This window comes from Esox lucius, chromosome 15 (assembly GCF_011004845.1).
Source record: "Esox lucius isolate fEsoLuc1 chromosome 15, fEsoLuc1.pri, whole genome shotgun sequence".
Lineage (NCBI taxonomy): Eukaryota > Metazoa > Chordata > Actinopteri > Esociformes > Esocidae > Esox > Esox lucius.
In genome coordinates this window covers 16927693-16942793 of record NC_047583.1, presented here as the reverse complement: position 1 = coordinate 16942793, position 15101 = coordinate 16927693, and the positions used below count along the sequence as shown (strand labels likewise).

Here is a 15101-nt window from a genome sequence, read left to right as displayed (position 1 = left end):
CCTCGCCATGGTTGACCAAAAAAGTTGAGTACACATGCTCAGCGTCATATCCCGAGCTTGTCTTTGGGAAATAGACATATGAGTGCTGCCAACATTGCTGAAGATGTTGAAGGGGTGGGGGGTCAGCCTGTCAAGAAGGCACGCAAACTGTTTGCTGAAGACAAGCAGACTAAGGACATGGATTACTGGAACCATGTCCTGTGGTCTGATGAGACCAAGATAAACTTATATGGTTCAGATGGTGTCAAGTGTGTGTGGCGGCAACCAGGTGAGGAGTACAAAGACAAGTGTGCCTTGCCTACAGTCAAGCATGGTGTGGGAGTGTCATGGTCTGGGGCTGCATGAGTGCTGCTGGCACTGGGGAGCTACAGTTCATTGAGGGAACCGTGAATGCCAACATGTACTGTGACATACTGAAGCAGAGCATGATCCCCTCCCTTCAGAGACTGGGCCGCAGGGCAGTATTCCAACATGATAACGACCCCAAACACACCTCCAAGACGACCACTACCTTGCTAAAGAAGCTGAGGGTAAAGGTGATGGACTGGCCAAGCATGTCTCCAGACCTAAACCCTATAGAGCATCTGTGGGGCATCCTCAAACAGAAGGTGGAGAAACGCAAGGTCTCTAACATCCACCAGCTCCGTGATGTCGTCATGGAGGAGTGGAAAAGGAATCCAATGGCAACCTGTGAAGCTCTGGTGAACTGCATTCCCAAGAGGGTTAAGGCAGTGCTGGACAATGATGGTGGCCACACAAAATATTGACACTTTGGGTCCAATTTGGACATTTTCACTTAGGGTGTACTCAGTTTTGTTGCCTGCGGTTTAAACATTAATGGGTGTGTGTTGTGTTACTTTGAAGGGACAGCAAATTTACACTGTTATACAAGCTGTACACTCACTACTTTACATTGTAGCAAAGTGTCATTTCTTCAGTGTTGTCTCATGAAAACATAAAATCAAATATTTCCAAAAATGTGAGGGGTGTGATCACTTTTGTGAGATACTGTATCTAATGAAGTGTGCAGTCTTTGACAGCACTGATCCAGAAAACGAATGTGATCCAATCAGCCCCCTCCCATTTACTGTAGCATAACATTACTTGGTTGTGCTAAGTGCAGTTCAAATTGTAATTGCTAAATAACTTATTTTCTTAAGAAATGAATATGGACTGTGTACTGGATAATTTGAATCTCCACCGTGTGCCCTGCAGCCCAAGATCTCAGGCTCCAAGAAGCGGGCTCCGATCCACGCCAGCACGGCTGACGAAGCGATAGAGAAGATGCTGGAGCAGAAGAAGATATCCACTAAGATTAACTATGACATCCTGAAGGAGCTGAATGTCAAGCCCAGCACCAGTCCAGCCCCACAGACTGCTGAATCCCTAAAAGGAGCCACACCTGGAGCCCAGAGGCTGACTGGGCGATACCGCAAGCCCGCCAATGTCCCTCTGAGTCTGGGGACACCTCTCAGCACCTTAGGCAAGAGGTAGGAGTAGCAGAACTGGTGTGTGACTAAGTACATGACATGATACCATTGGAGTTTGCTGCTTTACATTATTCAGGATATTCCGTATTGGCTGAATGCGACTGGAGGCTGACTCTCTGCCGCAGTGTCCAACAAACGGCGACTGATTGGAAATGTGATTATGAGGTGATCAGGATTAGTGGTCTGAATGATGCAACAGTACTTTGTCCTATTCAGAGCCTCCTGGCTCACTGGGGGCATCATGCCCACTTCCCAGGCTGTTGAAGCAGCGTTGCTGCTGTTCTCCATAATGATGAGGCTGCACTTTTCCCCTGGCCTAGAATAATCACCAATGACAGGCAGACAGATGCTTCCTTTCCTTTTTCCCCTGAAATGCTGTGGAGTCTCAGCCCACCACTCACTTCTGTGAGACTGCTTCCACGATGAGATTTACAGTATCTCACAAGTGATCACACCCCTCACATTTTTGGAAATATTTGATTTCATCGTTTCATGAGACAACACTGAAGAAATGACACTTTGCTACAATGTAAAGTAGTGAGTGTACAGCTTGTATAACAGTGTAAATTAGCTGTCCCCTCAAAATAACATAACACACACCCATTAATGTTTAAACTGCAGGCAACAAAACTGAGTACACCCCTAAGTGAAAAGGTCCAAATTGGACCCAAAGTGTCAATATTTTGTGTGGCCACCATCATTGTCCAGCACTGCCTTAACCCTCTTGGGAATGCAGTTCACCAGAGCTTCACAGGTTGCCACTGGAGTCCTCTTCCACTCCTCCATGACGACATCACGGAGCTGGGGGATGTTAGAGACCTTGCGCTCCTCCACCTTCTGTTTGAGGATGCCCCACAGATGCTCTATAGGGTTTAGGTCTGGAGACATACTTGGCCAGTCCATCACCTTTACCCTCAGCTTCTTTAGCAAGGTAGTGGTCATCTTGGGGGTGTGTTTGGGGTCGTTATCATGTTGGAATACTGAACTCAACCACCACCATGCTTGACTGTAGGCAAGACACACTTGTCTTTGTACTCCTCACCTGGTTGCCGCCACACACGCTTGAAACCATCTGAACCAAATAAGTTTTGGTCTCATCAGACCACAGGAAATCCATGTCCTTAGTCTGCTTGTCTTCAGCAAACTGTTTGCGGGCTTTCTTGTGCATCATCTTTAGAAGAGGCTTCCTTCTGGGACGACAGCCATGCAGACAAATTGGATGCAGTGTGCGGCGTATGGTCTGAGCACTGACAGGCTGACCCCCCACCCCTTCAACCTCTGCAGCAATGGTGGCAGCACTCATATGTCTATTTCCCAAAGACAAGCTTGGGATATGACGCTGAGCACGTGCACTCAACTTCCTAGGTCGACCAAATTGAACACACCTGAGACCTTGTAACACTAACGAGTCACATGACACCGGGGAGGGAAAATGGCTATTTGGGCCCAATGTCTAAACCGCTGGCCCAATGCCAGCGGTTTAGGCATCAATGGCTGTGTTGTGTTATTTTGAGGGGACAGCAAATGTACACTGTTATACAAGCTGTACACTCACTACTTTACATTGTATCAAAGTGTCATTCCTTCAGTGATGTCACATGAAAAGATATAATCAAATATTTCCAAAAATGTGAGGGGTGTACTCACTTTTGTGAGATACTGTGTCTTGCTTGAGCTCCGATTCACTCACTCTTTTTTCCCTCCCCTTTTCTGACCATACCAGACACACATTCAGTATGCTGTCATCCAGTCTGAGGCCTTCTCTTGAAATGTTTCTTCAGCTTGGAGGAAAGTTGTTTCAAGTTTTCTGTTTGCTTGGTATTACTGAAATTAGTTCCCCCAATTTTTCCCCTTAAACAGAACTTTTTTAGGAAACCCAATTTGGGTGGGACCTTCTTGCAGGTGTGCAAGTATTTGTTCAACCCAGGCTAGACATGGCCTTTATTAGTGACATCCAGGGAATGCTCATGCTCCCATTCTGTTCTGGTCAATGTTACTGTGGTCATCCGATTGTAGTCCCTCCCCTACCTCCTACCCATCCTCTCAACAGTCTTTACACTGTGATCTCCCAAGCTTTAGAAATAACTCAGACAGAGCTGGGGCAGAGTAACAGGGATATTTTTGTGTTTATACTGCTCCAATCCACTACTGGTGGCTCCGGTCAGTAGCCTATAGCACGGCTTAGAAAGCTGACGTTCACTGCAGGCCTACCCCAGAAGGCATTTTCAGTGGCATGTTTTTCAGTTATTGAAGAGGGCTTCATGGACAAACCTTTTTCCCCTTTTTTGCAGAATGGACATTTTCCCTCGTAACTGTCCGCTTGTTCATTTTTTAAAATGCATTCATGTTTGGTCAATAAATATTTAATGTGTGTGATGGTTATTGAATCATTCATTGTATACTTTCAACACTTGTTTTTCCTTGAATGGAACAGGGCTTCTGCCATCAGGTAGATTTTTAGACTCTCATCCCCTTCGCTGAGGAAAGGTAGAACTTTGCAGTTTAGGCTTGCATGCTCAGCAAATTGTTTTTAGCTGCAGGACGGGATCACACTGTTCTGAAAAAACACTGTTACTTTTTGTGTATCACTGTGTTGAGAATTTGGCAGTTTTACTCACGTTGTACCTCTGACAAATTTATATTTAAATGAAAACATGACCGTTGTCTGCAGAAAAGAGTCCTTTCATTCGGTAATTGAGGAGCTCTGAAAAGGTTGTTTGTGTGGTTTTATTTAAAAGGGGAGACTGGGTGTCAGGGAGACGTAGGGAAATTCAGGAGAGTAGTGGCTGACAGGAAATCCATTGTGCTGCCTACTGACTTCACACTGAGCCATTCAGCACTGACTCTCCTTCCTCCAGCCGTGGTTCGGCTCCCCCACACTCCAGTGGAGTTGAAGGGCACTCCCCTGAAGGAACCTCTCTTCAGTCTCAGGCCTGCATTGTTCAGTGTCTGTCTTTCGAGACTGACCTCTGTGTAGAGTCCTGCATGGGTCCGCTGTTACATCAGTGTTAAACCCCACCTGATGCCCATCATCTGGACACTGTCAACCCCGACCAACTTGATCCGTGACCGCTCAAATAACAAATGTGTTCAAATGTTGAACACATTTGTGAGCTAGTGGGCAATTAAGATATTTCCCTTTCTTGCTTGCGTTAAATTGTCTGTGTGTCAATTCAGCATTTGGATAAAAGGAATCCATGGCTTGAATTAAGAACAGAAGGCCTATTTTACCCCAATTTGATTTGTCTTATGATCTATACATTGACCTAAATCGATACATTAAAAAGAACAAAACAATTTAGCCTCAATTTAATATTGTTTAGAAAATCTCATAGTTCTTTTCCAGCCACGTTATCTAATATGGCTTTGGCCCATGGTCTTCATGAACAAAACACTTGATGTGAAAAATGTCTGATAATCAACAGAAGGCAGTGTTCATTTGCTCAGCTCCTTGTCTCCAAGATCCTTCTAAACCAGGGATTTCATCGTGGTGCTTTCCACCATCATTACCTTTCTTTTTATTTCTGCTGTTATGCCAGACAGGTTTGTGTGAGCTGGGAGTCCGGGACAAAGTTGGCATCTTTGGCCCGTTGTCATGTGGGCGGGGAGGGAAAATCTACATGTGAACAAATTAGCAATGTTTCTGTACCAAGTAGATGATAGACATTTTCCATTTTCATGCTGTGGCTACGGCTAGGCGTTGGCTGGTGTCCTGGGGCAGCAACAAAGTGGGTAGAGCGTTGGGCTAGTGACCGAATGATAGCTGGTTTGACTCCCAAAGCAGACGATGTGAAAATTATAATGTGCCCTTGAGCAAGACCGTTAAGACAAAATTTAAATGTCTACGTTTTACTACATCTGCCTCACTGTTTACAGAATAGTTTTGGCAACACAATTCGACACAAACAATTCATTATGATTGCACAGCCGCAAGCCAGCATGTTGGTTAAAATATTATTTTAATTCCACCCACACTTTATAGCAGTGGTTCTCAAACTGCAGCTACAACAGGGGTCCGTTGAATATGTTTCTATTACAATTCATTACAATGCAATGTATTCTTTTCCTTTGACCCGCCTTTCTCTCCCTCCGTACTGATCCACGCCTCTCCAGCCAGCTGCCAAACAGGGCCTCCCTGTTCCCTCCATTCCTACTGGAGGATGGAAAAGCACTCTTCCAGAAATAGCCCAGATAATTGCCCTCCAGTGCTTTTTCATTTTTTTCATTCCTTCTCTTTACTCCTTCATCTGTTCTTCTGTTTTCACATTCAAAGCCCTTTTCTTTCCTTCCCTCTCTTAAAGGCCGTTTCCCACTGACCCTTTCAATAGTGGGGGTCTGGACTGGATATTTCACAGGTGGCAGAAGTGGTGTTTAGTGTAAATTTGACCTGTTTCGTGGGACTTTTGCACATGAAACCCCCACACCTGCACCCGCTTGAAACATGCACGCACGTCAGTGGTGTCTCCGTTGACTTCTTGTTGGTTTCTGTTCACGTTTCACGTTGGGTGTGGAGTGATTAGGACCTTGGGTGTTTTGGAGCCGTTTCAACCTTGGTTGAAAAATGTATGCAATAAAAGTTCCCGTGGAAGCCTGGATCCCCAGTCCGGTATAGAGGACTGGGCTGTGGAGTTTCTGCCCATCGATTTCTTTCTGCTGCCTGTGTAGAAGAAATCTGTTTCTCTGCGTTCCTGTTTAGCCTGTCAGAGCAAGTGTCTTCAGAATAGAGAGATCCAACTGCTTCTAAATGCACCTCAAGTCTGTTTGGAGTACAAGTAGCAGCAGTATTAGAAAAGTCTAATCTCTTTCTGGTTTCCAGCCCCTCCCTGGACTCTGATCTGCCCCGCTGCGCCCCCTTACTGACTGTGACCACTAAGTGTTTCCACGGGACGCCTCTGCGTTTGTTTCTCCTAGGAACCAAGGGAGAACTTTGGCTACCAGCGTTAGACTCCAACAGTTACAGAGCTCCAGACTGGTGGGCAGTGTCATGCTTTAGCCTGGGTGCAACTAATATAGACCGCGGGGGAACGGGCATCTCCTCTGTGGATGTCAGGTTCTGCTGGCAACCGCTTTCTTTCGCCTTGGTTTTTCAAATGGCTATCAACGGCCAAACCCGTTGTTCTTCTGACTCTCTCCCACTGTAACTAATTGTACATTAATGTGTGGACTTTTTCCGACAAGAGCTTCTAAGTGGGTTGTTGGACTCCCTCCCAGTGTATATCCACAGCCCAGGAAGCACCACAGGGACAGTTGAGACCAGCAGATTTGATATTACAGTCGTAGTACATTGCTTCACAGCCAGCCCTGAACCAATCAAATAGTCTCTTTGAGACAAGTGACTGACGAATGCATTTACATAGCGGCTTTCTTAAAAATGCATTTTGTGGCATTTATGTTTTATTGGGTAGGCAGTGGGGAAAGATGGAGACTTTTGTATTTGATAGAGACTGGGGAAAGAGAGGAGAGGCGATTTTGTGCTTAATGAGCTGTGGGCCAGACTCTGAACCATACGGTTGAGGTACATTGTAGCCCCGGGGGCGATGGCTTTCAATGCTTGACCACCCTGGGCGACACTTTCCCACATGGTGCCCTTCTCACAGCACATTTTTATACTCCCCACAAATGCTAAGCCCTTGACTTATGAAGGCAGCCATTTTGTATCAGAGCACACAGTCTATCAATATGTCAGAACTGTGAGCACAGGGACAGACTGAACACCGAAAGTGTCTGAACCAAACTGGTCTGTCTGGAGAACCCAGAGAAGAAGGTTTCTGACTGTTGGGAACAGAAAAATTATTCTCTTGCTACTGCTGCTTTGTCACTCTGTGTGTTAAGGGCTCTCCGTCACATAGGGACAGAATTGCATGGAGGAAGTATTCAGTTAATAAAGACAAGTAATTGCTTGGTCTTTGCTTTGTCCTCCCTAGGACAATCTCTCTCTCTTTTTTTACATCCATGTTTTTCCTCCTGCTCCTTGCCTGTATTTCTGTTTCCTCTAATTTCATAGTTGCCCTCCCTTTACTGTAACTAGTTGCCAGCCACTGCTTAAACACTGTCAATCGCCTTTTCAGCTTCAGCTAAGTCTCATTGGCAGTAAGCTGATTAGAAACGTGCCGTTAAGCCCAGCAAAGACTAATGGTCTAACAGTGAGGCGTGTCTAGAAGGAGAGAGTGTGTTGGGGAACAGAGTGACCATGAGAGGGAAAGGAGTGTAAGTGGCAGTGAGAGTGACTGAAGGAGTCTCCTATAGTGTCTCCTGTCCAACCTCGGAGAAGTGGACGAGGCAGGCGGCTGCATGTGGAGAGGGGCGTCACTCCAGTGGAGGGCTACATATGTGCCATTGTCCAGAGAGATGAGATTTATACTAGGAGCCACACCCAGCTGCTGCTAACAATGCCCAGGGGGAGAGGCCATTGGCTGCATGCTCAACTTTGAAGGGCAGTTTGACCTCTGAACTTTAAGGCAAGGTCTGTCCCCTTTCAGTCATGGGGATAAGCTAGGAGGGTAGAGTGCCTAGTTCTTTTGTTAGTCAGGATTAGAAGTGGTCAATGCTTAATCAGAATAACTGCAGATTGTTAATATGGAAATGTCGACACTCTGGGGGACAACGAGTCATAGTCATTTTTCTTTGGATTTAATCTTTAATGGGACATTGTGGTGATGTGTTACAGCTGTCTGGGCTCATTGGTCAGTCGCTCTGTCTTTGTGTTCTACCTCGAAAGTGCTTTATGAAATGCGGGAGAGTATGTTTTAAAAGACCCTTTCAGAGGGAACAAGAATACTCTTAGTAGTGAAACTCTTAGTAGTGTTTTATTCTGGTTCTCCTGGTCAGGGTGATGGTAGTATCATAGTAATGTTTTAGTATTCTGGTCCTCCTGGTCAGGTTGATGGTGGTATGATAGTAATGTTTTAGTATTCTGGTACTCCTGGTCAGGTTGATGGTAATGTTTTAGTATTCTGGTTTTCCTGGTCAGGGTAGTAGTAGTATGATAGGGTTTTAGTATTCTTGTTCTCCTGGTCAAGGTGGTAGTAGTAGTTTGATAGGAATGTTTTAGTATCCTGGTCTTCCTGGTCAGGGTGATGGTAGTATGATAGTGATGTTTTTGTATTCTGGTTTTCCTGGTCAAAGTAGTATGATAGGGGTGGTGTTTTAGTATTCTGGTTCTCCTGGTCAGGATGGTAGTAGAACGTTATTAGTGCTATAGTAGTCACATGCTGCCAGTCTGTCTATCTGATTGTGTGATGGTGTTCTGTGATTCTTCCCCTGGTGGGCATGGTGTCAGAGACACTGTCATTCTACTGGCTAACACCACCAGCATGATCCCTGACAGACGGCATGTCTTCCCTCACCACCCCAGCCTTCTGATGTGTGACTGTGTCTGTCTACCCCAGACCCTGGGGCTGCTCGGAGCCCATGGGGACACAAGGCCAATCTTAGGCCACAGATGACTGACATCTCCTCTTCCTAAAGAGATCTGAGTCCCCCTGGGCCAGCAGTGTTAACGTCATCTCTCTGTCCTTACTAATAGCCATGAAACAGCCTCATCATCAAATGCCATTCATGTTTTGTAACAAACCATCCTCTTGCCTAAACCATTATAAACATTGGACCTTGCACATTTTCCACTTAGAGTACGTACTGTTGTGTTTGAGACTTTTTTGTTTCAAATGTGCTGTAGTGAGATAGTAGTATAGTAGACATCGATAGTAGTATAGTAGACATCGATAGTAGTATAGTAGACATCGATAGTAGTATAGTAGACATCGATAGTAGTATAGTAGACATCGATAGTAGTATAGTAGACATCGATAGTAGTATAGTAGACATCGATAGTAGTATAGTAGACTATAAACTCTGTCAGTGCTTTGCGGGGCAGGAAACACTGTGACAATGCTGAGCAATTTATTTAGATCCACCAAATCTTCCCTTACTGAGTTTTGCTCTTCTTTGACTGGCCCAGAATGCACTGCAGGGTGAATAGCCTGCTCTCAGCTGTGTATTGTAATTTCACAGATTGAATTTGTCACAGATTGAAGGATTGTAAAAATGTCACCTTAACAGGAACTTTTGCCAGTCACAAGAAAAACAAGATTTCCGGCTTAGGGCAAAACCTACGATTTGGGGTTACTTGTATGTGTTAAGCTTAGGCATTAGGGCTTAAGTTTACACATTGCTGTTAGTTTGTTGAGGTTAAGATAATGGTTAGGTTTAGGGACCATAGTTTTGTGTACATATAGAAACCTGAAGTCTCTGCATGTATATATAGAAGATAAAACCTGACAAATTGGTACCCACATGCGATTTAAGGGTTCGGTTTACTGAAATCTTTTTAACTATGAAGTGTTAGATTTAGGGCTACTTTTAGGTTTAGGTATTACAGGTTAGGGTCAGGTGTTTTGGCTTTGTTTCACATCCCCACAAGAATATGAAATTAAATGCATATGCATGCCATCTGTGTATACACACTGCGAATGAGTGAGTGGAACCAAGTTTTGGTTTTATGGTTCTCAAAATGAATCACCTTCCTTGTTACAATATGATAGGTGTTTTTGCAGTTGGTCAACACAAAGTTCATAATGCCAAAGTGAAAAATAAAGTATACAAATAGTTTATTAACTACAGATGCAAAACAGAAAATAATTGAATGCAGAAGTATTCATATCCATTTTAGTCAATATTTGGTAGAGGCAACAGCAATAACAGCTGTACTAGCTTTATTGAGTCTGTACCAACTTTGCACATCTGGAAACAGCAATTCTGCCCATTCTTTCCAAAATTGTTTCCTTACTTCCTTCAAGTTAGATATTTTGAACAACAAAACTTTTTCCACTAAATATAGAATTTGATTGAGGTCCAGGGTTTGATTGTGCCAGTCCAGGACACTGGCCTTTGTTTTTAAGCCATCCCAGTGTGACTTTGACTGTATGTTTTGGGTTATTGTCTTGCTGGAAGAGTCCAAGGTCTCTTGTAGGCTTTCGCAGGTTTTCTTCCAGAATTTCTCAGTTCTTTGCTGGATCTGGATTTGTAGCTGGATATTGCCCTTTATCTTCACAAGCTTTCCAGTCCCTGATGTAGAGAAGCATCCCCATAGCATGATGCTAACACCACCATGCTTCAGTGTTACGCTTGCGCATTAAGGAAATCTTTACTTTGGTCAAATCAAACTAAAATCTTCTACTTGTCCTCTGAGACTTTCACATAGGTTCTGGCAAACTCTAGCGATGGATTGTCACAAGTAAAAAAAACTCTTATAAAGGTCTCTTGTGAAGCACTCAGGCTATTTTTGCAGAATGCACTGTCTCTCCTAGATCAACAGTGGAGGGTGTAGAACCTTATTTTGGATTTGCTTCAAATGTTCCTTTGTCTTCATGTCGTTGTTTTTGTTAGGAATTGTATTAACCAACTGTGAGATCTCCCACAAACCGGTATATACAACCTGAAATCTTGTGAAACACCTTAATTGCTGACAGGTGGACTGCATTCAAGTAATTATGTAACTTTTTGTATTTGTAATTTATTTAGAGCATTATTTTTGATGGTAAATATCCTGATTTTACATATACATTTTCATTTGATGTCCAAGTATTCATACTTTTCAGAGTCACTGTATTGTGGTTCTTAGTTTCTATGCATGGTTTGAGGAGGAGGTTGGGGGAAGATGAGGACTGGTATGAAAAGATTATCATAATCATGTATTTGTACCATACAGCCCTTGTACAACTCATTTTGTGAAGATTCTGTCTCACACCAGTGAATAGATAACTATTGGTGCCTAGATCCTCGTTTGTTTGTTTGGAGACTGAAATGAGAGGAAAACTATGTTGAACCCCTCCCTTAGTCCTGCCTCAGTCCTCCCTTAGTCCTGCCTAGTACAATGATCTAAACCCAGGCTGGTGTTGCTGGATGCTTTTCTAATGAGCTTTGACCAAGGAGGTGCAGACTCCATGCTTGCTGAACAGTTAACACATCCTCCCTCCCTCCCTCCCTCCCTTATAAAGCAGATTAATTAAAAGTGCTCTTTCCACTCTTATCAGTGTGAGTAAGGCTCTTACAGTAAGCCCCTAGGGGAGCCTCCCTTTGCCAGGGTGGGCAGGCATGGGATGGTGGAGGCGGGTAGGGGGGCTAGCCTCCAGGAGAGATGCTAATTTCATCCACTGGAGATATTCCCCAGGAATTGCTGCTCCCGTCTGTGTGTATTGTGTGTCTGTGTGTGTGTGTGTGTGTGTGTGTGTGTCTGTCTGTGTGTGCGTCTGAATGTTCATGATGATATGTAAACGCAGCCTTTGTGTCTATCAACTTTCAGCTCTGCTATTCATTGCATTTATGCCACTTTTTTACAAAAGCTTTCTTGTCTCTCAGGTTACAGCCTTTCATATCAGCACAACCCGCTAAGAAGCTGGCTCTGGACCAGGTAAGATGTGAACCCCGCCTTCGTGTCATGTGGCACCCCCACCACACAAACATATGCTGAGAAAATGATCTTATTCGTTGTCACTGCCCATGGTGTTCTGTCTTTGGACAACATCACTGTGTTATCCAAGCCATCAGTCTCCCAGCGGCTTCTCCAGCAGCTAGCTCACTAATGGGAATGTAGCCACGTCCCGCTGGGTTGTTCACATTCACTCAGGCGATGTGGGCTGAGAAGCACAGGAGGCAGTCCCCCCACCCCCCCCCCCCCCCCTCGCTCAGCTGCTGTCCCTCTTATGTGGTGTAGGCAGTCATGAATGGAATCTCCTAGTGCAGGCTACAGCAACCAGGAAGAAAACATTGCCACGAGCAGCCAGGTCAACAGGCTTGTTACTAAGCAACCCCTTACCACCCCCTGGGAACTGGCATTGAAGGGCTTCTGATTGGTTGGGGCGACGTTTGCTTGCAATTCATGTTATGTAATGTCGTCTTTCATTCCTGTGAGGAGTACTGGAGAGAGAAAGGAGATGTATGCTTTGCTGTTGCCTGGCAGTTTTTCTGTTTCTCTCTTTGTATTTCGAAAGCTAATGTCCTGGGAGTAAACGCCACGTTGCGTTAACCAACGCAGTAACTGGTTTTGCTTGACAGTCTTGGCAATAACTGCCTGTTGAGAAACTGGCGCGCTCCTGTGATAAACCTCTTTCGGCAGTAGAACAGACACTAGCCTCATTTTACTGTTCCAAAAAGCTGTGAGACTCTCCTACAGTGGGAGATACAGCAGGCAAGAAATGACACCGTGGCCCTGTTATGACTGACCTGATTCTACCAAGGCCACTCCGTTCTTTCCCCTTTAAAACCAAGCTGGCTTCATCAGTGCGTGTTCTTGTTCTCTCTGAAAAGGGTCTTTCCAAACATCCTGTCTCGTACTCACAGACCCTTATCGTACTGTGGCCTGGCAGACCCTGACTGGTTAGTCCGGAGATCAATTTGTGTTTGTATTAATGTATTCCTCCCTAATTCTCAAGATAATTAACAAGACTCCCAGCTCCCGTTGAGCAGGCATTTCTGGCACTGTGAGGCTGGGCCCAGCGGGGTGTCCATTGAGTGTGTGAGAGAGGAAGAGTGCGAGGTGTAGGGGGGAGAGCACGGGTGAGTGAGCGAGGTCAGGGAAAGCCCAGCGGGAGGTAGGATGTGCAGCATCAGTGGGAGGTGCATGTCGGATCTCCTACACCCCCCTCGCCCCCCACCCCACCTCCGGATGGTGGGCTGGGTTGAGCATCAGCCCAGTTAGAACCTATGGGTTGGATTCCGTCCCTGGGTGCAGATAGTCCGCAGCAGTTGATGACCAGCTGGTCTTCCTCCCTGTCCCATCAGATAGCCAACCCGCTGCCAGTGGCCTCCGAGGTGCAGCCTCACTCTGTGCTTGTAGAGAGCGGACCTGTCGTCTACGAGGATGTGGGGGATGAGGAAGAGGACGACGAAGAGGAGCCCTGCGTCAGTGCCATGCAGCTTTTGGGAGGCAACGGTCAGTATGATGCTTCAGACTAGCCTGCTAGCTTGGCCTGTTAATCTGCTTTTAACCAGCGTCTCTGTCATTTTTCATGTTTGTAGAGAGCTATGTTACCAGGCTCTCTCCAAACATTGAGATAATGTATTTTGAGTGATTCCTCTTTATCCTCTTCTTTCATTCTAGAGTATGGGTGTGACGACGATGATGGATTTTAGCATTTTGGGTTTGGCCTGTTTCTTTGGACTCCGTATCACACCTCCCCCCCTCTGTCCATGTTGTGGAGAGCGATTCATTGCTGGAGACTGAGGAGTCAACAGAGGTGTCATGCTGTCAGAACGGTGAAGAAGGGCTTGATAGAGGTGATCACAACGGGACATTTTATTATAGGGTGTCTTCTGTAACTCAACACAAAGTTAGTTTTCAACTGTATCGAGCAAAGGGAGGCTAACCATGTCTCCTATTCTACATATTCTACGTCATTCAAGTATATGTGCTCTTAGCCTGGTAACCCTTGCTCATTGTATCTCTGTAATCACTTGAGTCAAGTGCACTATGTAATGGGGATGTTTTATAATCTTCTGTCCGTTAATTATGTGGTAAGTCCAGTCAGTATTACATAACTACAAAGAAAGAAAGAAAAGCTGCTGTGTGCCAAGTTTTCTTCTGAAGCCAAAGTATTTCTATAATTTTGCCTTGAATATGCAAAACAATGTGGAATCCAATGGAGTTTTTCCAGTTGAAGCAATCATTTTTTTTGGAGTAATTTGCTGAATGCAACATCAACATTAAGACCTGTGTTATAGGATTATGTTGACTTTTTTTTTTTTTTTTTTTTATAAATCTTTTATTTATTTCATTATGAATGACAAATCATTGTGGAATGATTTGTCATTGATATAGTTATGGAGATACAATTTGCAAACAAAGTTAATGATTTTATTTTGCAAACAATGGTTTATTTTGTAAATTCACAATTTTATTTAGTGGGGTAGCTGGTGACTGGTTCATTCTGTTCACACAACTGTACTGAAGGAGTTGAGAAAATGGCTAACAACCCTTGCTGCTACTGTATATAAGTGAATGTATTAAAACCTTTGTTTGCATTGCCTTAGTAAAAGACATACTAACAGGAAACTGTTGTTTTCCTCTTCCTTTCTAAAATAATGTTAGTCACATCGTCATGAACTTGTGTGGACATGACAATTACTCTGGGTTTAGTAAAGCTTTTATTAGAAAGGAAGGGTACCATGTAATGCTAACCTAGCTGCTAACTTAAACCCATCCATCAGCTGAGCATCTCTAATTGGGTAAAGCAAGGTTTAATAAAGGTAATGTCTAAAAGCATTAAACTGGAATGAACCATTTGTCTTTTATTACATTTGTCTATGCTTTTATGGTGGAGATTTTCAAGGCTATCAGATATCCCTCTTGGCAGAGATTTGTGTGTGGGTGGATGGTGTGGGGTTAACTGTATGTAGAGGTTTTTCCTCACCCCCGCACATAACAAAATAGGGGTAACCTGACACTGATCGGGTCAATGTCTAGGTAGCCGTGTTAGAACAGTGGGACACCTCACCTCAGAGCAAAGCCATACACCTCTCCATTAACAGGGGAACCAAACCTCTTACTCAGATAGGGGCTTTGCAGCCCCATTGTGTGAATAGATATCAAATTCTAGCCCAAAGCCTGTAGTGTAG

At 44.5% G+C, this 15101-nt stretch overlaps 1 protein-coding gene across 2 annotated transcripts in view; it reads left to right on the top strand.

Annotated features, from left to right (window-relative positions):
* LOC105015546 (transcription factor IIIB 90 kDa subunit) overlaps nucleotides 1–14538 on the top strand; it is a 49983-nt gene extending 35445 nt beyond the window's left edge. For both annotated transcript variants that reach the window (XM_020054207.3, XM_010878797.4), the window contains exons 16-19: nucleotides 1216–1490; nucleotides 11847–11898; nucleotides 13269–13419; nucleotides 13588–14538. In XM_020054207.3, coding sequence (XP_019909766.2) covers nucleotides 1216–1490; nucleotides 11847–11898; nucleotides 13269–13419; nucleotides 13588–13619 — 510 coding nt within the window. In that variant the 3' untranslated portion in view covers nucleotides 13620–14538. The remainder of the gene's footprint in view (nucleotides 1–1215; nucleotides 1491–11846; nucleotides 11899–13268; nucleotides 13420–13587) is intronic.
* Nucleotides 14539–15101: the final 563 nt, after the last annotated feature.